At 40.1% G+C, this 25,406-nt stretch overlaps 1 protein-coding gene across 1 annotated transcript in view; it reads left to right on the top strand.

Annotated features, from left to right (window-relative positions):
- The first annotated feature begins 2,787 nt into the window (after positions 1 to 2,787).
- SUSD5 (sushi domain containing 5) overlaps positions 2,788 to 25,406 on the top strand; it is a 100,104-nt gene continuing 77,485 nt past the window's right edge. The window contains exons 1-2 of the mRNA XM_074272217.1: positions 2,788 to 3,123; positions 19,621 to 19,798. Of these exons, the coding sequence (XP_074128318.1) occupies positions 3,009 to 3,123; positions 19,621 to 19,798 (293 nt within the window). The 5' untranslated portion in view covers positions 2,788 to 3,008. The remainder of the gene's footprint in view (positions 3,124 to 19,620; positions 19,799 to 25,406) is intronic.

Raw genomic sequence — 25,406 nt, 5'->3', positions numbered from 1 at the left:
CAAGAGAGTTCAGTTAACTGGTGAGACTGAAAACCAAACTGTGAAAGGTTGAAGGGGAAAGAGATGAAATGGAGGTATCAAGCAGACAAGTTTGGCTAAGAAAAAATCCTGTCATCCAGCATGGTAGTTGTCTCTCCTCCTTCATGGGACCTGCAAATTAGATACACTCTTCATGGCATGTCCAACAGACTAGGTCCAAGGATGGAACCAGCAACATGTAGTCAACAATCAAGAGACCTGGATTCAAATCCTGCCTCAGACACTTACTATATGTACAAGTCACTTAATCTCTCAGGGCTTCTATTTCCTCACATATAAAATGAGGACAGTAACATAAGTACTACCTAATTTAGAGGCAAAAGGATCTAGAGCAGAGTGTGGCAACACATGCCTATAATCTCTGCTACCAGGGATGCCGAGGTTGGTGGATCTCTTGAATTTTGAGCTAGTGTCAAGTCTGAACTGTTTGGCTTAACATGGCAATCCCTTTGGAGAGGAGGGGGCACCAAATTCTCTGAGGTGGAAGGAGCTGGAAGAGGGGTAAGTCATAGTTCTCATGCTGATCTGTGACAATCAATAGATCAGCAGTGAGATTAAGTCCCTGAGCAAACTTTGCACTTCCAGCCTGGTTCAACTAAGGAGACCCAGTTGTTAAAAAAAAAAAAAAGTAATATTTCATTGTTATCATTTAATCATCTTCAACTCTTTGTGACCCTATTTGGGGCTTACTTGGCAAAGACACTGGATTGGTTTGCCATTTCCTTCTCCAGCTCATTTTACAGGTGACTAAACTGAAGCAAACAGAGTTAAATGACTTGCCCAGGGCCACACACTGGTAAGGGTCTGAGACTGGATCTGAACTCAGAAAGATGAGTCTTCCCGATTCTAGCCATGGCATTTCTATGCCATCATTTGTATATCCTTCACATCATATTTACTAGCTTTGTTAACATGAGCAAGTCAGACAATCCTCAAACATTTATTTAGGAAATTATAGACAGTGTTCCAATGTGCTTGGGTGGAGGCAGTTCTTACATCCACAAAATCAGAGATCTTTGACTTACTAACTTATCTTTATCACTTTGGTCACTTAATTTATAGGATTATTACAGGAATGGGGGCTGTCATCTTTATCTTTATCCCCATTCCTGTAGCACTCTACTTAAGACTTCTTTCTGTCTTGGATCCAATCCATTCCTACTCAGATCTCTCCATTTTTTTTTCTATAAAGACAATAGGTGAGAGTGCTTGTTAAATGTCTTGTTGAACTATCATGGCTCAATATTTAATGCATTTTCTTGACCTATCAGTCAAACTAGGCCAATGGGGTTACCACTGGATGGTAATTTATAACATCTTAGACCTGGAACTGGAAGAAACCTTGGAAGCCTCCAATTCAACTTTCTCTTTCACATAGAAACAAGCCTGGATAAAATAAGTGGATAAGTAATCCACAATTACCTGGATAAGGTAATCTTGACCTCTTCAAGATTACAAAAAGGACTGAACATCGCAGGTGAGATTTGAATTTAGGTCCTCTAACTTTCATGTCAACTAGAAGATAGAAATCTACTATTTTTCTAAATCATTTCAAGAGAATGTTTTCAAACAAAATTCCACCCACTAAGGCTAGATGATCTGATTTGGTTATCCATAAATGTCCGTGAGTACAAAGGCCATTCTGAGAAAATTTATTAGCTGTATAAAGAGTTTTTGTGTCACTTCCATGTGAGATCAAAATCCAGCAGTGGCCAGCGGGCTGCTATCTTCTTGATTCCAAATGACCAGCTGCTCCCAAAGGCTATCCCTTTAAAGCAACATTTCACCCATGATTTCATAAGGCTGCCAGTTCAGAATTCAAATGACAAGCTAACCCAAAGGGAAGGAGATGGAAAGGCACAAGTGAGTCTCACAAGCTGCCCGTGTGATGGAGAAGAGGGAATTATCCAGCCTATATGTAATCAGAAGATGAAGTGGGCTGGTCATGTGATAAGCATGAGAGAGAAAACATGGACATTTCATTGGTGTGGGACCTTCCGGTTTGCAGTGATAATGGGGAGACAAAGTGGTGTCCTGAAAAGAGGGCTGGATCCCTCCAAGAACTTGGGTTCGAATCCTGCCCCAGACCCTACTCCCTGAATAATCCTGGGTGAGTTAGTTCCCTCTCTGTAACAATCAGTTTCCTTAACTTATAAAAAAGAAGGGCAGGTTCGGCCAGATGCCCCCTAAGGTCTGTTCCCTAAGGTCAAAGTCTAAACTAGAGGAAGGATTCCTAGGCACCAAGGGATAACATGCTCCCAGGATCATCACACATATTCCAGCCGTGTGAGCGTTCTTCCCGTCAGGGCCAGATGGAGAGCGGGGCTGGAGCCTGGGGTTCCTCGCACACAGTCCTCCCCTGGCCTTCGCAGTCAGCTCTTTGCCTCCCGGTGCCCCTGCACTCCTCCTTCTAGTCCTCCTCAGCCTCCTCCTCCCTCCTTCGCTCCCTCCCTCGGCCCCCTCCTCCCCGCCCCTCCTTCCCTCGCCCCCTGCACTGGCTCGGCTGGCTCAGGGCTGAGTCCAGAGCTCTGCAGTGTGACTGGGCGATGTGACTTTTCACACTAGCCCTCCAGGTGCACCCCAGCCCCCCCGCGAGGCAAGGACTGGATAAAGACGCCTCCCCAGCCCTCCCCCATCCACCTCAGACCCCCCCACCGGAGCCGCGTCTTTGCCACACCTCGGGCTCCCTCTCCGCTGGCTCCCCCCGGACGCCAAGCAACCTTCGCTCTTCCCTCTATCTCACCCCGCTCCCTCCTCCCCTAACCCCGTCCTTCTCCCTCTTTTTTACCCTCCCTCCCTCCTCATCTCCCCGAGCCCATCCTGGGAAGAAGAGCGCTTGGGGGGACTCCCGAATCGCAGCCCCGGCGCTGGGAGGGGACTCTCCCGCACGCCCTTTCCGCCCACCCCAGATCCGAAGCAGCGCCCCCTCCCCACCGGTGCCCTCCCAGAGCCTCCCGGGGGTCAGAACCATGGCGGCTGGAGGCAACCGGGGGTCCCAGGCGTCCACCTTGGTCCGGTGCTTCGGGGGCGCCCTGCTGCTGCTGCTGCTGCTGAGCCTCCGCTGCCTGTCGGTGACGGCTGACGGTGAGTGGGAGAAGGAGCAAGGGGGTCTTCTCTCCTACCTTGGGTGTAAGATGAGAGGGCGGGCCGCCGGTGACCCCCTCCTCCACCCCCTCCCACGGGAGACCGGGACTCTATCCAGGGGAGAGGATCCTAGTGATGATGAGGCTGTGTCTGGGACGCTGAAGGGCTGCCACGCCGAGCTAGCATGGGGAAGGGGCTGGCAGGAGAAGCGGAACGGGGCTGGCGTGGTGCAGAAACGGGAGCGGGAGCGAAGCACCCGCAGGGACTCAGCGGCCCTCTCCCCGGGGCAACGTTCTCAGGAGAATGGCCCTAGGGACTTGGTTTCCCTCTTGGGAAGCAGCCGCTAGCTTTCTCTCCCTGCGTCCCCACCCTGCCCACCTAGGGAGCCAAAGCCACCTCCCTGCCACCTCCTGGGCTGTGCGTGTCTGAGCTGGACGCCGCGGAAGCTCGGGGAAATCGAGGGGAACGAGCAAGCCTGCCCCCGAGCCTCTGCCCAGGTCCCCACGGACCGGGAGCCCAGCAGCACGTGGAGCTGCCCTGTCTCTGCGCCCCGAGGTTAGTTAGACTTTGCCCCCAGGGGCTGTGACCCGGACAGATGGGAGCCACGACCCTGCTCCCTCTTTGCTCAGACAACTTTCTTTCTCCTGTCTGACTTGTCAGCCTTTCTGAACCTTGTCGACTTCCCTCATCTCTGGCTGTAAAGCACATCCAACACTGAAGGATGCTCCACAAGTTCCTGGGAGGTGGCAGAGCTGGCATTTTCAATGCTCTTTCCACTACCGACCCCTGTGTCCTATCCCTCCACCCCTAAAACTTTTCAGATCCAGGTAAAGATGATTGCTTCACACTGGGTTTTGTGTTCAAAAGGCTTTGACTTTTTTTTTTTTTAATTACTCATTTTAAATCAGGATGGTTCAGTTAAATTAGGAAGGCAATTCATTTGACAAATTACCTTCTGATTGCCTTTGGTTGTTTGTTTTGTTTTGCTTGAGAGGGAAGGTATTAGGTTAACTTGAGATTTTTTAAAAGGAGACAAACTATTGGGCAGCCCAATTCTCAGAGCTTTGGAGGGAAATTGGCTCCTCATTAACTTTGGCTAAGCAAAAACTTCATGGATAAAGTAAAGGGAATGTCTCAATTTGTTTCAGAGTCTTTGCAGTCACTCTCTATGAGTGTGTGTGTTTAAATAACCCTTCTGCCAGGGAGAAACAAAAAGAAGCATTGTAGTAAAAAGGGAAAAGGAAACCAAGAGAGGAAAATGATTATAATTATGACTATTATTAAAATTTTCACTGTTTCTCATCTCAAGTGTCAGTGTTGAGCATCTGAGAATTCTGCTTTTAAGGAAGATTCAAAAGCTTCTTGTTTCTTTCTCTATGTTCTCAGAGAGAAAAGCTAAGGGTACACGTTTACACTGATCAAACCTATTTATTGGTGATCTGTTGTCCTTGTGGTGTTTTGGACTATCACTCAAATCTTTTTTTCATTTAATATCCTTCATAAGGAATGTAAATGTAATCAGTGAATATGGACTAAATAAAATAAGGTTTGTATTGAAAAGATGTAAAGTCAAAAGTTTCTTTTTAAGTATTCAAATTTAAAATTAAAAGAAACAATATAAAGTTGCTTCAGTGGATTCTAATATATTATGTGGGATGAAAATACATTCCTCCACCAAAAAATTTGACTAGATCTAGTTTTAAAAAATATACAGATCCTCTCATTTGTGAAAATTGAAGGAAAAATTTCATTGAGCAGGCCATTTAGAAATGCCACACCCAAAAACAAACTGCCTCTTCCACTGACCTCCAGCCAGTAGTACATTTTTCCTTCTTTCTTCTCTCACTCTCTCTTTTTCCTTTCATTTCTCCCTTTTGTTCTTTTTTCCTTTATTTTTCTTCTTTTCTTTCTTTCTTCTTTCTTTTTTCCTCCCTCTTTTCTTCCTTCCTCCCTTCCTTCCTCCCTTCTTCCATCCCTTTCTTTCTTGCTTGCTTATTTTCTCTCTTTCCTTCCTTTCTTCTTTCTTCTTTCTTTCTTTCTTTCTTTCTTTCTTTCTTTCTTTCTTTCTTTCTTTCTTTCTTTCTTTCTTTCTTTCTTTCTTTCTTTCTTTCTTTCTTTCTTTCTTTCTTTCTTTCTTTCTTTCTTTCTTTCTTTCTTTCTTTCTTTCTTTCTTTCTTTCTTTCTTTCTTTCTTTCCTTCCTTCCTCCCTCCCTCCCTCCCTCCCTCCCTCCCTCCCTCCCTCCCTCCCTCCCTTCTTTCTTTCTTTCTTTCTTTCTTTCTTTCTTTCTTTCTTTCTTTCTTTCTTTCTTTCTTTCTTTCTTTCTTTCTTTCTTTCTTTCTTTCTTTCTTTCTTTCTTTCTTTCTTTCTTTCTTTCTTTCTTTCTTTCTTTCTTTCTTTCTTTCTTTCTTTCTTTCTTTCTTTCTTTCTTTCTCTCTTCACCTTTCACCACTCCACAGAGAAATATACAGGTATACTTGTATCAAACATATTTATGTATAAATTAAGGGTAATAATTTATCTCAAAGCAATATCCTCTTCCTTGCTAAATATTTCTGTGAATAGCTGATCAGGTTTGGGCTTATTAGTAGATCAGAAATGGAGATGGTAGGAGAGAGGATGAATTAGAAGAAGAAAAGGAAATTTTGAAAAACATTAAGAGGTCATTGCCAGATCAGTCAGAAGTAAGAAAACTGCCTCTGAAATTATAAGAATATGTGTTAACTGGAAAAGATCATTTTATTCACAAAATTTTGATTAAGGAAAATCAGGAGCACATCTATCCCATGTTAGGCATGTGTTCCATGACTTAAGTAGAGTGTCTTCCAATTAATAAGCAAGAATTGGAAGACACTCTACCTAAGTTCCAGAACACATAAGTTTTTTACATGAGCACAAATACACAAGTATATAAATTCATAGATTCATGAAAAGTTAGATCTGGCAAGGAATTTTTGACCTCATCCAATACAGCCTTCACTGTTTCATTTCTTTGGGAACCCAGTACAAGATAATTTACAGTTATAGAAAACTTGAGCCTTTTCAGTTTTCCCATCCAACATTTCACTCTCTTTTTTATCCTCACACCGCCTCTCTGAATAGCTATAGGAAGGTGAAAATACAGGGAGATTTCAAAGGTCTGTGATACAGTATCTTGGGACTCATGGAGTCAGCTCTCACCCCTGATGTGACTGGTGTGATCTTGGGCAATTCATTCTTCTTGAGCCTTGATTTTCTTCTCTGGGGGTTGGATTCAGCTTCTAACCTCTACTCCAGGTCTTTGAGCTATGATGTGAGTTTGAATCCCAGCCTTGCCAATCATTACTCATGTAATCTTGCATGAGCTCTTTCTTCTTTCTGGAATTCACTTTCTTCTTTTATAATTGAGGAGATTGGATTAGATTAGATAAAAATTTCCTCCCAGTTCTATTTAATATCCCTTTCAACTATAAATCTATGCTCCTAAATAGAGCAAGCACTATTATTCCCATGCAACAGGTGAGAGGGAACATTTAAATTTTACTAATCTCTTAACTGAAATTTAACATTTAATTCAGTATAGATAACAAAACAGGGAAAATTCTGCTCTAAATAATCCAGTAACAATCTGTAATAGAAAATGTATATTATTTGTGCATTCATGTCAACAATGATCCTCATCTGTCAAGAGAAAGTAGGAAATTGGGAAATGTTTTAAGGTTAGGAAGTAGAGCCTTGAAAGAAATATAATTCCTGGCTAACATTTCACAATTCTGTATTCTCTAAGTGAATTGTAGTCCAATTAGAAGGCATGGCAATAGGCTATTGATAACTATGTAGCCCAAGATTTCTCCAAATCAATCTCTAGTGCCATGACCCTGGGGATAGAATAGATCTGGTCAAAAGAAAAATACCACTCACATGGCTGTGGTTACCCAGAACCAGGTAAAGTGGAGATCTAACTATTATCAGATCTGTTAGACAAAACTCAAATCATCATCCATTTGGAAGAGTAGTCTGATTAATTTCCTATAGATATCTTTTTTATAAAGGGAAGAGTCTTATGTGATGGGAAGAAGGAAACATTCCTCAAAATCTGTTTCCTTAATGTTACTTTACTTATTTTTTACACCATTTACACTTACTAACTATGCACCCCTGGTTAAGACACCTAATCCTGTTTACCTCAGTTTCCTTAAATGTAAAATGAGCAGGAGAAGGAAATGGAAGTCCGCTCTTAGCATCTTTGCCAAGATAACCCTAAATGGGGTCACAAAGAGTCGAACATTACTGAAACAACTAAACAAGAAAACATTTATTAAGCTCCTATCCATGTGCCAGGCACTGTACTTAGTATTTAGGTTACAAAGAATGACAAAAACAGTACTTGCTCTCTAGGGGTTCATAACCTAATTTCAGGAAACAACATGTAAACATCTATGTGCAAACAAGATAAGTACAAGATACTTGGAAATAATCAACATAAGGAAGGTGCTAGAATCAAGAGAGATAAGGGGAGCCTTTAATCTAGAAAATCAACAAGTCAATTGGCAAACTTCCTATGTTCCGGGTCCTATAAAAGATTTTTGAAAAAAGTGGAAGGTATCCTTACTAAGAAGTCCCAATCTAATGCAACAAATCAAGTAATGCTTTATTAATTCATTCATTCACTTTGCTATGGTGGACGATAAAATAAATATATCATGTGATATATGTTGCATCCCTATTTATATCATTAGTTCACATTTATATCATTTTCTTTTCATAACAACCGCTTCTGTGGTAGGTGCAAGTATTATCCCCATTTTATGGATAAGGACACTGAGGTACAGAGAGTAACATCCCATAGCTCATAAATGTTTGAGACTGGATGTATACCAAGTCTTCTCAACTCAACTCAACTTGACACTCATCTCTAATGAAATCTAGAAAGCAGTTGTTAGCCTTTTATTTTGATAGGTGCCCTTTAGTCCTATTCTTTCTTTTTTTTCAGCATCTTACTCTACTTCTACTACCTTCCAGTGGTGAGGATCAAAAGAAAATCCAGCCTGAACTAAGGGGAATATATTTGCTTTAAACAAGGTGTGCAGTTTTCAGTTTTCCCAGACTAAAACTGAATAGGACTTTTTGGGACAACTATACTATCGTTTGACTGAATGAACAACATGTAAGCCCACACCAGGACAAAGCTACATGAGTAATAATTTTTTAGCAATCTTTAAATTCGGGTCCCTGTCAAGCGTCTTCCACCCTCTCCTAAATTTAATTGTTAGAAAGAGCTCTCTTCTTCATATTCTGGCTCCCTAGTATATCTTCTTCCTAGATTCTACAACATCTATCTGGTCCAATTGTATTTTGCAGATACTAAGTTGTTCTGACAAATAGGATGTCAGGACATATTATCAGTTAAGATTTCTTTCCCCACCCTCAACTCCAAGAGCCTTTTTGTTCTTAGATAGCAAAAAAGCATGTGTTTCTTTCAGAATTTGAATTAGGTAGAGTCTCTCAAGATTTCAGACCTAGCACCTCTTTTATTTTTTAATTGTAGGTCAAAAGGAAATGCCCTCACAGCTGGTTGCAGTGAGAGGTGGGTGGGTTGTATGGAAACCCAGGACCTTCATTTTTCCAACAGTAAAGCCCGGTTGTCTTATGTTAGCAGCTTGAAAAACATATAAAGGACTCCAAAAAAGCCTTGCTAACTTGAGTTTTTGCTGAAAACTTTAATGCTGCTTTTCAATCAGGATGTAGGTTTCCAGTGGAACAAAGAAGCCAGTTTTGAATGCCTGTTGGATGAAGAAAATAGAATGAATCACAGTGGGTCGCATTCTCTTCATGAGGGCTCACAGAATACCCATGAACATTAGCATACTCAGAAGACCAGAGTCCCCAATATTTCAAGTGTGAAGATTCTTTGGGAATGATCTGAACAAATAAGTCATCAGAGCAAACACAGAAAATAACTGAAAAATGGACACATTCATTTATAAACACAAATACATATATATGTATAAATGAATGTGTCCATTTTGTATAAATATATATATATATATATATATATATATAAAGATGTATGTGTCCATTTTGTACATACATACCATATGTACAAGCATATTTCCATTAGAGGAGGAAAAACAGAGTGGATAGACAATGGAAGAAAAGGACATTTTGTAAACAAAATATTAAAAAAATTGAAAACTAATTTTATAAATAACTAATTCTCCCCTAGACACTTGATTTCTGCTATGTCTTGATTTTTCGATAGAAAGGAGATTGAGTGTGAAGAAAGTATACCTTAAAAAAACCCACCTCTAGTTATTATTTTAAGGCTTCTCACTAAAGATTGTCAAAAATATTCTTCTCCAAATCTCCATCCACCCTCTGATCCATTGTTACTGAATCATCACCAAGTGCCTGGGCATGAGCAACATGGTGCAAAGAAAACCAGATTTGTCTTGAGAGGAGCACTAGGACTTTTTGTGAGGAGCAAATGTTTATTTTCTTATTTGTATAAAAAGATAGTAGACAAACTTAAATAATTAGAAAGATTAATTGTTCATGGTTGGACCATACCAATATAAGAAAAATGACAAAATTACCTAAATTAATGTAGTAATTCAGGGCCATCCCAATTATACTACACTGTGGAGGTCTTAGAGTTTGGTCTAAGAAGTCAAGGTCACCCACTGCATATCCCTGTCATTGCCAGTTGTCTTGGCTTTTGTCTCGACATTGGACTTTGATGATTCTGGAAGAGACAGTGAGTCTGATGACTTTGTGTAATTTTGCCTCACTTAAGTCCAATTTATGGGAAAGTTAAGACATCACATAAAGTCGTTGGTTCTTTTTGAAAACTAAGGATGAGCAACAACAAGTATTGGCTCTTTCACACAGTTATTTTGAAAGCAGCTGTTCCTTTTAGATAGCTAGAAGGAAGTGGTTATAATTCCATTGAGAATCAAAGACCGAGCAGATGAGCTCAGAAATGACTCCTACTTCTTTTGTCATTTTACGGCTTCTTTGATAATTTTTTTCAGGTGAGGCAATTATAATTTAGTTCCCCAAAGCATAAACCCTCAATGATATGGGAAAGGAAGAGCAAACAATGCTGTTAACCAAATGCTGGGGTTTGGTTTTGTTTCTTTGCAATTTCCATCAAAATTTTCTTTTTTGCCTCAAAAGGCAGGGAGATGCCCCTGAACTCTCAATCAACCAATCAGCCAATCGGCACATCTTTATTAAGCACTTACTATGTGCATGGTACTGAGCTTGGAGAGTCTAAAGTAAAATAGTCCCTGCGTTCAGGGAGCTTGCATAAGGTGGAGATCTTCTACTTAGAAACAAAATAGAAATAAGGGAATTTTGAGAGAAGACACCAGAAACTTCATTGTAAGTGGGAGTAATTAACCAAAGAAGGTGATATTTGAGCAGAGACCTGAGGGAAACTAGGATTCTAAGTAGCAGAGGGAAGGAGGAGGGAGGGTATTCTAGGCACAAATAAAATCAGACATGGAGAGGGAGATTGAATGTCATGTGTGAGGAATGGTTTGATTGGACCATAATGTACATGAAGAAGAAGAATATGTGAAAAGGCTAGGTATGGCCAGGTTATGGCAAGCTTTCAATGCCAAGTAGAAGAGTCTGCATGTGATCTAGAAGTAATAGAGAGCTATTGCAGTTTGTTGAGTAAGAGAATGACATGGTCAGATCTGTGTCATGGGAAAATCAAGCATCTGTTTGAAAGAGGAGTGAATGAAGAGAAATCTGAGGCAAGGAGACCAGTGAGAAGACTGTTAATAACAGTCCAGGGGAAATGTAAAAAGCTTTTAAAGTAAGGTGGCATCATGCCTGTGGAGAGAAGGGAACAGATGTGAAAGATGCAGAAGTAGAAATGACAAGATTTGGCAACTGATTGAATATGAAGGGGAAGGGAGAGGGGGGAGCCAACTAAGGCTCTGAGGTTGTGGGGCTAGTTGGACAGTACTAAAGAAGTCTGGACAAGGGGTGAGTTTAAGCAGAAAGATAATGAGCTCCATTTTGGACATGTGGAGTTGAAGATGCCAATAGGACATCCAGTTTCAAATGTCGCAGAGGTAGTTGGGTAATGGAGCATAAGCTCTGGCAGGTCATACACCAAGCTGAAAAGGCTTTGAGGATGGGCCTGGGCAAGTCATTTACCTTCTGTTTGTCTCAGTTTCCTCAACTGTAAACTGAGAATAATAATTTTTAGTATTCATTTCCCAGGGTTGTTGTGAGGATCAAATGAGACAATATTTTTTTAAGTGTTTAGACAGTGCCATTGGAGCCACTAATAAATGCTTATCTCCTTTCCCCTTCACCATTTATTGTTCATTTAGAGAAATCTAGGGAATCTAATGGAAAGACCTTTGGTTTTGAATTCAGGAAGTTCTGAAATCGAAATCTGCTTCCACTATTTTAATATCTGTGTGATTTTAGGGCAAGTCAGTTCAACACACTAAGCTTAAGTTTTTTCATATGTAAAATAAAAGGGTTAGATTCAATGGCTTCCAGGGTCCCTCCCAATACAAAAAATCATTATCCTGTAATTGTATGATTGCCTACAATCTTATTTTTCTTATAATCCTTTAAACTTAAGATTTCAATTCAACTCAATTTCAATTCAAATTCAATTCAATTCAATGTTTATTAAAGATATACACTATGCAATCAATGCACTATTGTCCCAGAGTTGCCTCAATGCTCCTCTCTATGATAATAATGATAATGTTATTATCTAATAATAATTCACTAATATAACTAATAATAATTGATGTATATATTGAGCTTCCATGTTAGCAAAGCATTTGTACAGTACAGTATTTGATTTGATTCTGACAACAGTCCTGGGAGGGAAGTGTTGTTATTAGTCCCAAACTGAATAAACAAGCTCTGTAACATTAACTGTTCCGGGTCTCACAGCCAATGGGCATTTAAGTATATAGAAAATATTTAAATCTTCATTCCATTAGATTGTGAGCTCTTCCAAGGCAGGAATCCTATTTTGCCTTTCTTTGTATCCCCAGAGCTTATTTAGTTCTATGTCTGGCACATAGTAGGCATTTAATGAATGCTTATTGACTGACCTACTGTGTGATTCCAGGTCCAGTGCTTGTTGGAATTAGGAAGACATGGCTTCAGGTACTACCTTTGACACAATTGCTGTGTGACTATTGGTTAGACACTCAATGTCCCAGGCAAATCTCCAAGATGCTTACTTGCAGATCTATATCTGTGGCAAGAGTCTCCATAACAAGACTTAACCACATTGATGTAATCACAGATCTGGATTTTAAAAATTATCAATGGAACAGAGAATATGTGCATTTATAATATGTAAAAGAAAGGTACCCTGACCTGGACTTGATGGTACCTAAACTTAATATTTAAAATTCAGACCTAGTTAACCTTCTCAACACTCGTTTGGCCAGAAACATAGCTCCTTCATGATCCCAGAAGACAGTGAAGTCTTTTTTTTTTTTATTTAAATAGCCTTCTTCCTCCACCATCTTAGGATTCAATCATATGGGTGGCCATCTGAAGTCCAAGGCTCAGCATCAACCAATCAAAAGGGCTCCTTATTGCATGGTAGCTCTGGGGTGTTTCAATCTCACACTCCTACTTAATCAGAGTATCTAACCTTTTCCCTCCAAATAAGGATAGACAAAAAATAAAGAAGAATCTGTTCTCTCATCACTCCCAAATTAGAATATACCACCGCTCTGAAAATACATTAAGACAGGCCCATCTACCACAGGGATTTAAGCCAGCCCTTGAAATTTGAGTGGGATTTTGATTTGTGAAACGGATAAGGAAGCACATTCCAGGGGGGGAGGAACAGCACTGAACAAAGACACAGGGTGGGAAAGGAGCATGGTGGGTAAGGACTTACATGGCAAGGAAGTCAGTCTGGCCAAAATAGAGGATTTGCTCTGGTCGGTAGGAGTAAGAGGGTCAGATCGTTGTCAGCTTCTGAAGTAAAGTTAGCCACAAAACCTTCCATCAGCCAAAGTTAGACAGATAGACCTCACTGTTGCTGGCACAAAGGAGCATAAGACCATAGCCCTGGAACTGGAAGAGACCTTCAAGGCCATTAAGTCCAACCCCTTCATTATATAGATTATAAACTGAGGCTGGAAAAGGTTAAGTTTCTGACTCAGGATTCCACAGCTAGTGAGTGTCTGAGGCTGCATTTGAACTCAAATCTCTACAACTCCAAGCACATTAGAAAGAAAACTCTATCCACCATGTACATGTATGAGACTACATTGTAACATGGGATGGTGATATTAAGTTTCTCTTACCAAACCACACTCGGGACCAGATAAAGTGTGGCAAAATGTTATCCTAAGTGTTTTAACTAAGTGCTCCATATGTTAGATTGTAGAAGAAAATCAGGAAAACAAGTGATGGCATGGGGAGATACTGGGTCTAGCTAACCCCTGTGAGACTGCCATTTTTAAAAAACTTGCACTTGGGAAGCATAGCCACCTAATAGTCGGAATTCAACGCTGGGTTACATCATCACACAGAGGAGTTCATACACAAGTTGCAGTAAAGTGGATTCCAGAGAATTTCTTCAAAGGAGAGAGTCTGCCTCCTGCCCTCAAGGACTGTTCAGAGTGCATTTATAAGCACACACACACACACACACACACACACACACACACACACACACACTCACACTCACACTCACACATTAGAAAACCAAGGTTTTGATTTGGGGTAAACTTGCACCACATAAAATTTAGGAGTTAATACTAGTAAAGGATTCTCAGCACTAACAAGAGCCATGTCTTAAATCGCCATCTTCCTGGTTTCTGTCCAAAACTCTTAAAAAAGGCCCTGAGATCTCCTTCCTCAGTGTTTGGCCCCTTGGGACTCTAGGGCCAACTGGCTGGCAAATTACTCTATTACACAGGGCAATGGTGTGGATATCCTCAAAGAGGAGCTTTGAAAAGATGGTGCAAGATATCTCACAGCACCTAACTTCCTGGCCTGAGGCAAGAGGCTTGGATTCTGTGAATCCTGACACTTGTGTGAACTCCATGCTTTGGAATACCTGTCCAAGGAAAAGATCTTCCTCATTTTTTATACACAAATCAAGGCTATTTTTTATTCCTGAAGGGCAAATCCTTAATTTTTCAAGATTGTGATAATGGTGTTCATCCTGCTTGAGACAGAAAGATATGTCTGGAGAAGGCTAAAAAAGCAACACTAATTTCTCATTTCTGTAGGGGCTTTTCATCCTAGGATCTGAAGACACAATGAACATTAAGTTTTTATCTCTCATTTGGTTCTCTTAAAGGAGAGAATAATTTGTTTCTCTATTGGGAAGGGAAAAATAAGATGTGAATAATTTCACAGTTTCTCCAAGTTTGAAGCAAAATCTGGGGCCTTGAGTGGAGGGCCTAGACTTTAGCCACTGGATTAACTCCTTTTCATTTTGTATATTAAAATAACCCCCAGGGTTAGACCAATTTCCTTCTTTTCATATAAATTTTAAATATCCTTTGGGCTATATAATGAAGGAGTTTTGACCATCAAAGTCAGAGGATTGAACTAGACCTGCCTTATTACACACACATGTGCTCTGACTCCACTATCAAATCTTCCTCCTACTGCTGTCTAAATCTTTTTGCTCCTTGGAACAAAACCTCCATCACTCTGTGATATTTATAATTTTTATTTTCACATTGACTTTTATAGGGTTCCAAATTTCCCAAATCCTATTCACAGTATTTTTTGGAAGTCTTTATTCTTTTGAACAGGCAGTGAAGGTAAAAATCAATCATATCTATTTATCCACCCATCTATGAATGCTGTAAGTACCTAAGGCAAAGGTTCTTAACCTGAGGTCCCTAGATAGATTTCAGGGTGTCGTGAGTTCTGTTTAAAAAAATATTTTACAACTATTTCAATATAATCGAATTCCTTTTTATTTTATTTTATTCATTTGAAAACATTAGACTGAGAAGGGCTTCAAATGTCAAAAGGGTCCATGATACAGAAGAGGTTAATAATAGTTGTCCTAAAGAAAGAATTTGATACAAAGAAAAATAAAGAGATGAGAAGGCAGAGCAGCATACACCCCCATTCAGAAGGATCACAGAAGTCCCGGGTTAGTTACACAGAGGTATTTTTCTAAATGTATCCCCCCAGCTTCAGATCTTGCCTCATCTCATTTTGGACGCCATGAAAGCGATGTGTTCATGGCTAAAGATTTTAGCTGGGCCGTGGCCCATATGGCCCTTTGTTTCCTTTTGAAGAATGTGAGGCAGTATTATTTTTATTCCTGTTGGATTACCACTTCGCTTTATGAATCCCTGAAGAAGACGGATATGGATGAATAATTGGATTCCACTGCCTTGGAAGGATATAAAGCAAGCCAAGCAGTGGAAATCCAAAAGGAGTCCAGTCATCTTTTTGCCTTCCTATGGCAGTAACAGGAGTATAGAGCTCCACAGGATTCTCCGGGGGGGGGGGGGGAGGCTGGATCATGTCAAGTCAGTATATTCAAAAGCATCCCAGCCAGGCATGAGCCCAGTTCATCCCATCCACCCTAAACCAAGCCCAACTATAGTCTAGAATTCAAACTTCCTGAATTTGTGTGTTTTAGAAGATTTTGTTTATTTGTTATACATAATTTTGATTTGGAGAAAGATGGTGAGGGTTCCAAGGCCCGACTCTTAGGGAGAATCTTTTTTTATGCGGTCTGATTTTTAAATTTGCTCAATAGTTTTTCTTTGTGGTGGATGGGATGTAGAGGGTGATTTTCCTGGAATAGTGTGGAAATGCCATCCAATCAACTGATGCAAATTGATAATGCACATAAATATTTCTATACATACTTATCTGTGCATATTCACAGGCTCTGTAGTAGTGTGGAGGTGGCTCTAAGACATCTGTTGGGTTATATCTGGGACTTCTCTGCTTCACAAGGAGGGTTACATCCATGCACTTCTATATATATATGTATGTACATGATAGGTAGCAGTGTAGCAGATAGAGAGCCGCCACGAACTCAGAAACAGCTTGATTCATATTCTACCTGAGACCTACTCGTTGAATGACCTTGGACAAGTCACTTAACCAGTTCACATCCTGGGCAATTCTCAGGAACTAAGGTATGGAGCAGCTTGGGTGAGACTAGTTTCTTCATGAAGGCTTCTCTTTAAAATATAGTTTCAGTTCAAGAATCTGGGATGAATCTGTGAAGTGAGTTAATATTACTTTTGCCCTAGGGGAGTTCATGGCAGCATTCACTATTCTCTTTGAAGGAGCTGCCCATCAGAGCAGAGTGAGGGAAAGAGGAAAGCAAGGATACAAGCAATTATTAAGTGCCTTTTATCTCACAGGCACTATACTGGGTATCTAAAAAAAAAATTACCTTTTTCTGAGCCTAACAACGGCTCTGTGAGGTAGATGCCATTTATCCCATTTTACATTTGAGGCACTGGAGCAAAAGCAAAATGATTTGCTTAGGGTCACACAGTCAGCAAATGTTTTTGGCTGGATTTGAATTCATGACTTCAGGATGGTTCTAGGAACAGGCTCTCCCATATGCCCTTGGGGAGAGAGATGCATCAATCCCGACTGGGGAGTTTTGTCTTGGCCTGGAGTGCATTGGAATGACATGTTCAGGATCTTGAGATAAGATCTTGATCAAAAGTGAGCTACTTCTGAGAGTGGGAAGAAGAGAGGTTATTTGCCCAGGTTTCTCTGCATTTTATCATATTCTGGGCACAGAATGAGAAATTCCAATTGTCCTTCTGGGAAGATTTCGGCAGACAACTGTGTCACAGGATTTCTGAAGGCTGTGTCAATATGCTGCTTTCCTAGATGCACATTTTGTGATATTCTTGCTGTTTGTGTGTATGTCTACACATCTATACACATCCATGTATTAAGCCAATTTCAGGCACTGACATGTTTTATGAACAAAATGTTAATTGTCCAAGGTCTTTTCTTCTTCTCCTCCTCCTCCTTCTTCTTCTCTTCCTCCTCTTCTTTCTCCTTCTTCTTTCTTCTTCTTTTCCTATTGTTTCTCCTTCTTCTTTTTTCTTTTCTTATTGTTACTACTATTATGATTACTACTACTACTACTACTACTACTACCACCACTACCACTATCAGGGTTAAGTGACTTGCTCATGGTCACACAGTTAGCAAGTGTCAAATATTTGAGACTAAATTTGCACTCAGATCATTGTGATTCCAGGCCCGATGCTCTACCACCAAACTTCTTCTTGAAGTGAAAATAGGAATCATGGCATGAAGATAGTAGCAAACATTTTCACATAGAAACCCAACCTGAAAGAAAACAAAGAAACCAAAGAGAGAGAGGAGAAGATTTATTTTTGAAGTTTGAATAGGGTAAAGAAGGTATTGTAGGTTATCTTTATTTACCCACAAAACACTCAAGCCAAACCCCAGCTTAATTGACATAAACTCAGTTCAAGGGGCTGACTTCATCGTTTGGCTAGAAAATGGTCCATAGAAAAGACATGTACTAATGTTAAGTCTATTTCAATTGTCTCTAAAGCCTAGAGAAGAAGAAATTTAGTGGTATCGGAAGAGAAAAAGAGAGAGAAAGAAGGAGACAGACAGATAGACATAGACAGAGAGAGAGAGAGAGAGAGAGAGAGAGAGAGAGAGAGAGAGAGAGAGAGAGAGAGAGAGAGAGAGAGAGAGAAAGGAGGGAGAGGGAGAGACAGAGATGAAGAAAGACAGAGACATGGAGAGAAGGTGAGACAGAGACAGAGAAAGAAGGAAAATATGTCTTATCTATGACTACATAGAAATATTTGTATTTATATATTCAGTAAAGTCTCACTGGAGAGTTTGACTGACTGAGTTCCAAGTTGACTTAGAACAATTTTCAAAGTTGTCTTTGAAATGATTTAGAACTTTTTTTTTCAAAGTTGTCTTTTTGAATTCAACTTTTAGATCCTACCTAAGCATAACCAGGGGAGGAATTGTCATTACTCTTAGCTGATTCCCAAAGCCTTTTTAGTCAAACTCCATCTCAGATTAGAGGGCATTTTATCTTCCTTGCTGCAGGTGGGGTACAGGGGGATGAGGAGTAGTAGTTTATGGAGATCAGGCCAGTGTGCTTAAAAGCCTCACAAGGAATCCAGTTATTCTGAGCCCCTGCGCCAGTTTTTGCCAATTTATATAACCAAAAATAGGCATTTGTATGGTTCTTTAATTTAATTTTTTTTGTATCTACCAAAATATACAACAACTAAATTTAGGCTAAGAAAGTATGGTATAGCAAAAGTCCTCAGGGGACGACTTCTAATTAATAAATCAGTTTTAGTGATGGTGCAATATAATGCAGAAAGGGTATTAAATCTAAAATTGGAAGGAGTGGGGTCCATATCCCACTTCTAATATTTACTAGCTGTGTGATCATGGGCCATCATGGAACCTCTCTGTGTCTTAATTTCTTCATCTGCAAAACAGGAATAATTATTGCACCTATCTCCTAGGATTGTGGAGAACTCAAATGGAATTATGATGTTGATACTGATGATATTGGTGTTGATAATGTTGTTGCTGTTGCTGTTAACTATGGCATTTATATAGTTTACTATGTGCCAAGCACTGTGCTAAGTATTTTACAATTATAATCTCTTTGATTCTCACAACCTTGGGAGGTAGATAAAATAGTATGAATCTTTAGATATCAGCAAACTATTCTCTCCCCTCCTCTTGCCCTCTGATCCTGGGTGTTCTCTCTTCCTCTCTCCCTTCCTCCCTCCTTCTCTCCCTTTCTTCCTTTCTCCCTTCCTCCCTTTTTCCTTCCTTCTCTCTCTCCCTCTCTCTCTCCCTCTCTTTCTCTCTCTGTCTTTCTTTCTCTCTCTTTGTTAATCAGCTAAGAATGATGACACTTCCTCCCCTGATTATGCTTAGCTAGGATCTAAAACTTAAATTCAGAAAGACAACTTTGGAAATGTTTTAAATCCACTTGGAACTCAGTTGGCATCGGGAAGACCTGAGTTCAAATCCAACCTCAGACATTTACCAGCTATGTGATATTGGTCAAAGTGACAATTCACCTCTGTTTGCCTCAGTTTTCTTATGTATACTGGAGAATTTCAAAGGGCTAAATCGAGGATAAGATGTTATGATGTGATAAAAGATATATAACATGGGAATGATCTGCTTAAAGGACTTTGAGGTCTTTTAGAATTAGGAGTCTTAACTTGGGATCCAAGAACTTTGAAAAATAAGTTTAATTGTCTTTCTTTGCAATTCTAAATATCTTATTATACTCATTTAAAAACATTCTTCTTCAAGGAAGTTCATTGACTTTGCCAGATTTCCAAAGGGCCTCAGGACATATGTAAATAAAAAGGTTAAAAACTGCTGTTCTGGTAGGGGAAGATATTGGGGAAGAGAATGGCTTGCTAGGTGCCTGGTCCTGAGAAATAGACCCGGACAGGTGCCACTTTTACTCAGACTGATATGTCTGCTTATGTCTATGTGTTCTCCTGCAGGAAAACTCTTTGTGTTGGAATCCTGGAATGGCTCTCAGGGCCTAGATCTGCCTATGGCTCGGGCCTCCTGTGAGGCATCGGGTGCTCACCTCGCCACAGCGGCGGAGCTACGTCGAGCCGTGCTGGAATGTTCCTTTGCCACGTGCACCACAGGCTGGCTGGCAGATGGCAATGTCGGGTAAGGGAATCAGAACAATAGCTCCCATTTCCGTAGGGCTGCTCTCCTTCCCTGCACCCTCATTTTGCAGAGGAGAAAAAGCCCTGCCATCTGTGGTGGAATTCCAAGTCCCAGATGAATTGTTGCTTATCCATCTTACTTTTCTATCATTCCCCCTTTCCCTTATACCCAGACTTCTGTCCAGCATTTGGTCTAAGGCGTAAGACTGACTCTTGTACTGAGGGTGTAGACAATGAGATAACAGCCTTTTCAATAGACTATAAGCCTCTTGTGGGCAGGGAATTTGAAGAGTTGCTTAGATGATCTATATACTTATCATTCTATATGAGAAGAGGGAGAGGGAGCAAAGGGTAAAGGGAGCTTGTGAAGATATTCCCAGGAATAACTGGGAAAGATCTGTTCTGAATTATTTTTAAATGCCCCTCACTTAAAAATAAAAAACAAAGAAACTCAATGAAATAAAGTTACAAAGGCTATGGTCAGTGACAAGTTATATCACCTGTTAACATTGAAGACTATTGTACCAATAATCATACATTTAGTGGGAAGAAATTGGTCAGCTGTTTTTCATTGTATCTGACTCTTTGTAAATTTATTCAGGGTTTTCTTGGCAAAGATACTGCAGTGATTTGTCATTTTGTCTCTAACACATTTGCAGATGAGGAAACTGAGGTAAACAGTGACTTGCCCAGGGTCACACAGTTAGGAAGTAGAAAGTAGAAGATGAATCTTCCTGAGTCCAGGGATGATGCTCTATCCTCTGTGCCATCTAGTTGCTCTTTAGAGGGAATAAAGATAGTGGGAAATAATAGCCATATGGTCAATGGCTACAGGTGGGTCTAGTATGAGCAAATCTGTACCCTCCTCTCCACCCCTACCAGGTTTTAAATCAAAGAGCCAGAGCCAAACTTTGTGACCTTGACAACACATTTCCATGACTCTTGGGAAGTAATATGGGATTTCAAGGAATATTGAAGTGGAGAACTCTATCTATTTGGGGAGACTTCTCACATTTTAGGGAGGAGGCTTCAGGCCTCAACACAGTTACCCAGATATTCCATAGAGTTCAGGGGAAGTGCCTCCCCTTTCTCAATATGAGATTTGAAAGTTCTCATTTCCCTGGACTTTCACTAGATAATGAAACTTGAGAACTGATTGCCTTGATGATATGGTGACCTTGAGAAAGCCATTTACTCTCTATGGGTCCATTCTCTGTTAAATGACTGAGTTAGATTAGAAGCAGACCTGTAGGTAACAATTTTGACATCCAAAGCATGCAGCACAAAATGTGCCTTTAAATCAATTTGTAATTTATGATGTGGAAAAACTACAAGGCAAAGTGGGAGGGCAGAGAGAGAGACCCCTCTGAGACACCAAGAGGCTTCTGGGGAAGCTTCTATGGATGAGTGGGGGATAGGGGAGAGGGTGGGAACAGGGAAACACTCACCTGGTATGTGGCCTTTGGGATGGAAATAAGGGTTATTGAAAGGGCACCATCTGGTAGTTTCCAGCTTAATTATTCTTGCTAACCAAGTGGTAAGCTCAGTTATTTCGAAGTTGCTGAAAGAGAGAAAATGCTGTCCAAAATGTAACAAATTTTAAAATTATGCAGTCTTTTAAATTTTGGCACCCTCTAAATTATAGCTTCTTGGATAAAATGCTAGGTGCCCCACCCTAGTTATGACTCTGATTAAGATGCTCAGTCTTTGGGGTCAATCCCAGCTCTTATATTTTTGAAGTTTATGATCCTAAATCATGACAATAGTCCAAGTTACTGCTGCCATTGCCAACTCTGGATTATTTCAGAACATAGTAGTAGGCTATGGATTATCCAGCTGTGGGCTTCTTCTCATTCTCACCCTGGCTGCCTGTCCATTTATTGACTAGTTTTATGCATCGTAAATGCATCCCAAGGTAGGATCCGAGAAGAGGAACTCAAATGCTAACATTTGAGTCTTCTTGCTGTGATTTTTGTAGCTCTGGCAAAACATTCTGTTAGAGACTGAAACTATTGACTGAAATGTCTTTAAATTATTATTAGTGGTAGGAGATTTCAATGGCTAATGATATCTTTGTCTATATTACCCTCTCCTCCCCAATTAGGAAGAGTCAACAATTAGTGAATAACAGAATTGGTATCAAATTATATCTATTATAGAATTAATAGCAAAGTATTGTTTTGAAGCGAATACTGATAACATCTTTCAAGTTTTCTCTCCAAATACCAGAAAAAAAAATTGCTACAAGCAACAAACAAATCAACACATAAACTCCAATGATAGAGTAAATTGAGAACCTAAGCTTAAAGGAGCCTGGCTCTCCCTGATTTATTTTGTGTATTTTCTTAAACTAATTTGCTCTGTGTGTGTGTGTGTGTGTGTGTGTGTGTGTGTGTGTGTGTGTGTGTGTGTGTGTGTTGTGGGTGGGATAGGGAATGGAGAGATTGGAGATATAGATAGGAAAATAAACATCATCAAGCATTCTTTTTTATTTATTCTGGATAGACTTTTACCTGCCTGGGGCAAAGGAAGTGGCTCTTTGGCTATAATATGTGAGGTATCTAGAGTAATTAACAAAGTCTATAAATGAGACAGCCCCAAAGTCAGATCCTTTTTGGCCCCCAAACTGTCAGGCCTATGCAAGCTTCCTCATTTGAACTTTCCACCCATCTGTTTTTAAGAAGGACCACCTCTAAGTGCTGAAAGGGTAGCATCGGTCCATTCATATTCATGTTCATTCATTCCCAGGTCTTTCTGCTGAAGCTATCTATAATGGAACCAATTAGTGTCTATTGTCCTGGGTCCACCAGCCACAGAGCAGCCTCTCCAGCTCATTTCCCAGTGGTTATTAAGTGGCTGACAGGCCCATGAGAACTTGGGGGAGTCACAGAGAGAAAGGCATCAGAAAAAAAGACTTTGCCCCCTCCCCTTTTCCCCTATACCCAGCTGTCTGCTCCTAGGACGCTGGCTGGGTGGGTGTTTTCCCCCTAATGAGATGATTTAGGAGGGAAAAGCTTTGAAACTTAAGCTATTACTAATCGGTATTGGGTGACTCAAAGGCGTTGTTGGGAAGAAGGCTGCAGGTGCTAGGGAAGGAAGACCATGGGGCAGGTGTTTGGAAGGCTCCTAGTAGAATAAAGGTGGACTTTTCTTAGTCCTGAAATAGAATTAAAGAACATGCCATGATGATCCCAGAGGAATAATGATAAAGGATGCCCCTATTCCTGAGAGAGAGTCAATGGCCTCAAGATACAGATTGAAACGAATTTTAGGACCTGACTGATGTATGAATTTATTCTATCTGGCTGTGCATATTTGCTGTTTTTCATGAGGGAGACAGAATAAATGCTTGTGGATTGAAAACACTAATTAAATTTAAAAACAGCAAGAAGGTCAGAGAATCTGTAATAGATAAAAGCATCTTTTGAGAACTTCCCTTTGTGCCAAGTACTGTGCTGAATACTTGGGCTACAAATACAAGCAAGGGAGTTTGTGACCTTTAGGAATTTATATTCTAATAGGCAGTCAAAAAAAAAAAAAAAAACATTTAAGCTAGGAGTATGAGATGTGGAGATACTTAGGAAAGAAAATGGCAACTTCCTGTTGTTCAGTCCTGTTTGACTGAAAACCCCATTTGGGGTTTTCTTGGTAGAGATATTGGAGTGGTTTGCCATTTCCTTCTCCAGCTCATTTTACAAATGAGGAGACTGAGGCAAAAAGAATTAACTGACCCAGGGTAACCCAGCTAGTAAGTGTCTGAGGTTAGATTTGAACTCTGGTCTTCCTGACTCTAGGACTGGCACTCTATCCACTGTGCCACTTAGCAACTTCTATATAAATAAATACAAGATAAATTAAGGGAACTACATTAACAACCAGGAGGATCATGAAAGGCTTCCTTCAGGAATTGGGCACTGGAACCTAAAAAGAGGTGAAGATCTAGTCTAATCTCTTCATTTTACAGTTAACTGAAGCTCAGAGAGAAGTGACAAGTCCAGGGTAATGATGTCTTTAAATCTCTATTTCCTTCATGTATAAAATAAGATAGGGGTTAATTGCCAGGACTCCCCCAAACCAATTCAAAATGTGTCTTTGTACTCTTAGGACGTAGCAGCCTTTTACCTAGGGAGCTCTTGATAAATGTTTATGGATTTGGATGAAATTGGATGGAACTGGATGGAAAAGGCAACGCTAAAGCGAGGTTGTATCTATCATACCCGTGACCTTCATGCATCAAACAGTGCAATCTCTGTTGGTGAACAAAAATACATCCATTCAGGCCAGTTTCCATATTGCAGACAAATATGAAAGGTTTTCATGTAACCATAGAACCATAATTTCATCTGTATTATCTGGGGATTTGGAGTCTATAAACAACTTTGAATTCCTCCTGGGTATGGAACTCATAGGCTATTCCTTATGTCAAGGGAAAGGACATTTTATTTAGAGTGGTCAGGAGGCTTTGAATTCAATCCTGGGCCTGGAACTTTAGATCCTTATAAGCAAAGGGAATACAAGATTAATTTTTTAAATATGCAAAAAATGGAAATATTTTCATGTTGATTTTCAAAGAACATTTTTTTTGCATGTGAAACATATAAGAGGGATATTTATATCAACGTTTCAGCTTGTTGGATTTGACTTGAGCTATGAAGAATAAACACAACTCTATTCAAAAGATCCAGTGCTCATCTCTTTCTAGACTACCAAAGTCTAATGCTTTGAATCTCTGCACAAAATTTGTGGGATCCCTTCTGACTCCAAAGGAAAATCCAAGCTGTTTAGCCTTCCCCAACAAACTGTGACCTGGTAGGCTTTTTGTGGCCTGATCCTAACCCACTGTACACTTCACAGAGCTACACTATGGGGGACACTGGGTAGAGAAGTGTTGGACACATAGATAAAGAGGGGTGGGATTTAGCAGTTAATGGTAATCTTAACTTAGAGCTGCTTCCTAGAGCCTGCAGTCATCTCTCAAGTAAGCCTCTGCCTTCAAATGAAACCTTCATTGAAAATAAGCCTGTCTTTCCTTAACCTTAATGTTCTTAAAGATCATAAGATATTGATCTGGGAAGAACTTGAGAAGTCATCTTATTCTGATTTCCTCATTTTATCAATGGAGAAGTGAGGTCATGGACACAGAGTCACACAGTCAATAGATGATAGACCAAAGTTTCAAACACAAAATGTTTTTCAATTCCTAATTTGATGTTCTTACCTTTGTACCAAACTATGGGAAAAATAATTTTTTAATGTTTATTGTTTCAAATAGATTTATATTCATGAAATGTATACTATTACACTACCACTACAAATCTGATGTGAGTCAAATGCAGGCCTTCTATGTCCAAGAAGACCAATTTTATGATGGCAAGCTTTCTGGCCAATGTAGCTAGTCTGATCTTGGAATAAAAGATATTACAGGCTCTTTACTAGGCCCATATCTAAAGCTTTTCCAGTTTGTAGAGTGCTTATACTCATTTTATTGGCAGAACTGAAAAGAACCCAGGGTCCCCTCCATGTCTGGAGGATTAACTTGAGATGGGGATATTAATAAAAATGCCTACTCTTGATAATCCTATAATCAGAGATTTTAAGGCAGGGAAAAT

The sequence above is a fragment of the Sminthopsis crassicaudata genome, chromosome 5 (assembly GCF_048593235.1).
Source record: "Sminthopsis crassicaudata isolate SCR6 chromosome 5, ASM4859323v1, whole genome shotgun sequence".
NCBI classification, from domain to species: Eukaryota; Metazoa; Chordata; class Mammalia; order Dasyuromorphia; family Dasyuridae; genus Sminthopsis; species Sminthopsis crassicaudata.
The sequence above is the reverse complement of the archived record's forward strand: the minus strand, read 5'-3'. Positions and strand labels throughout refer to the sequence as shown.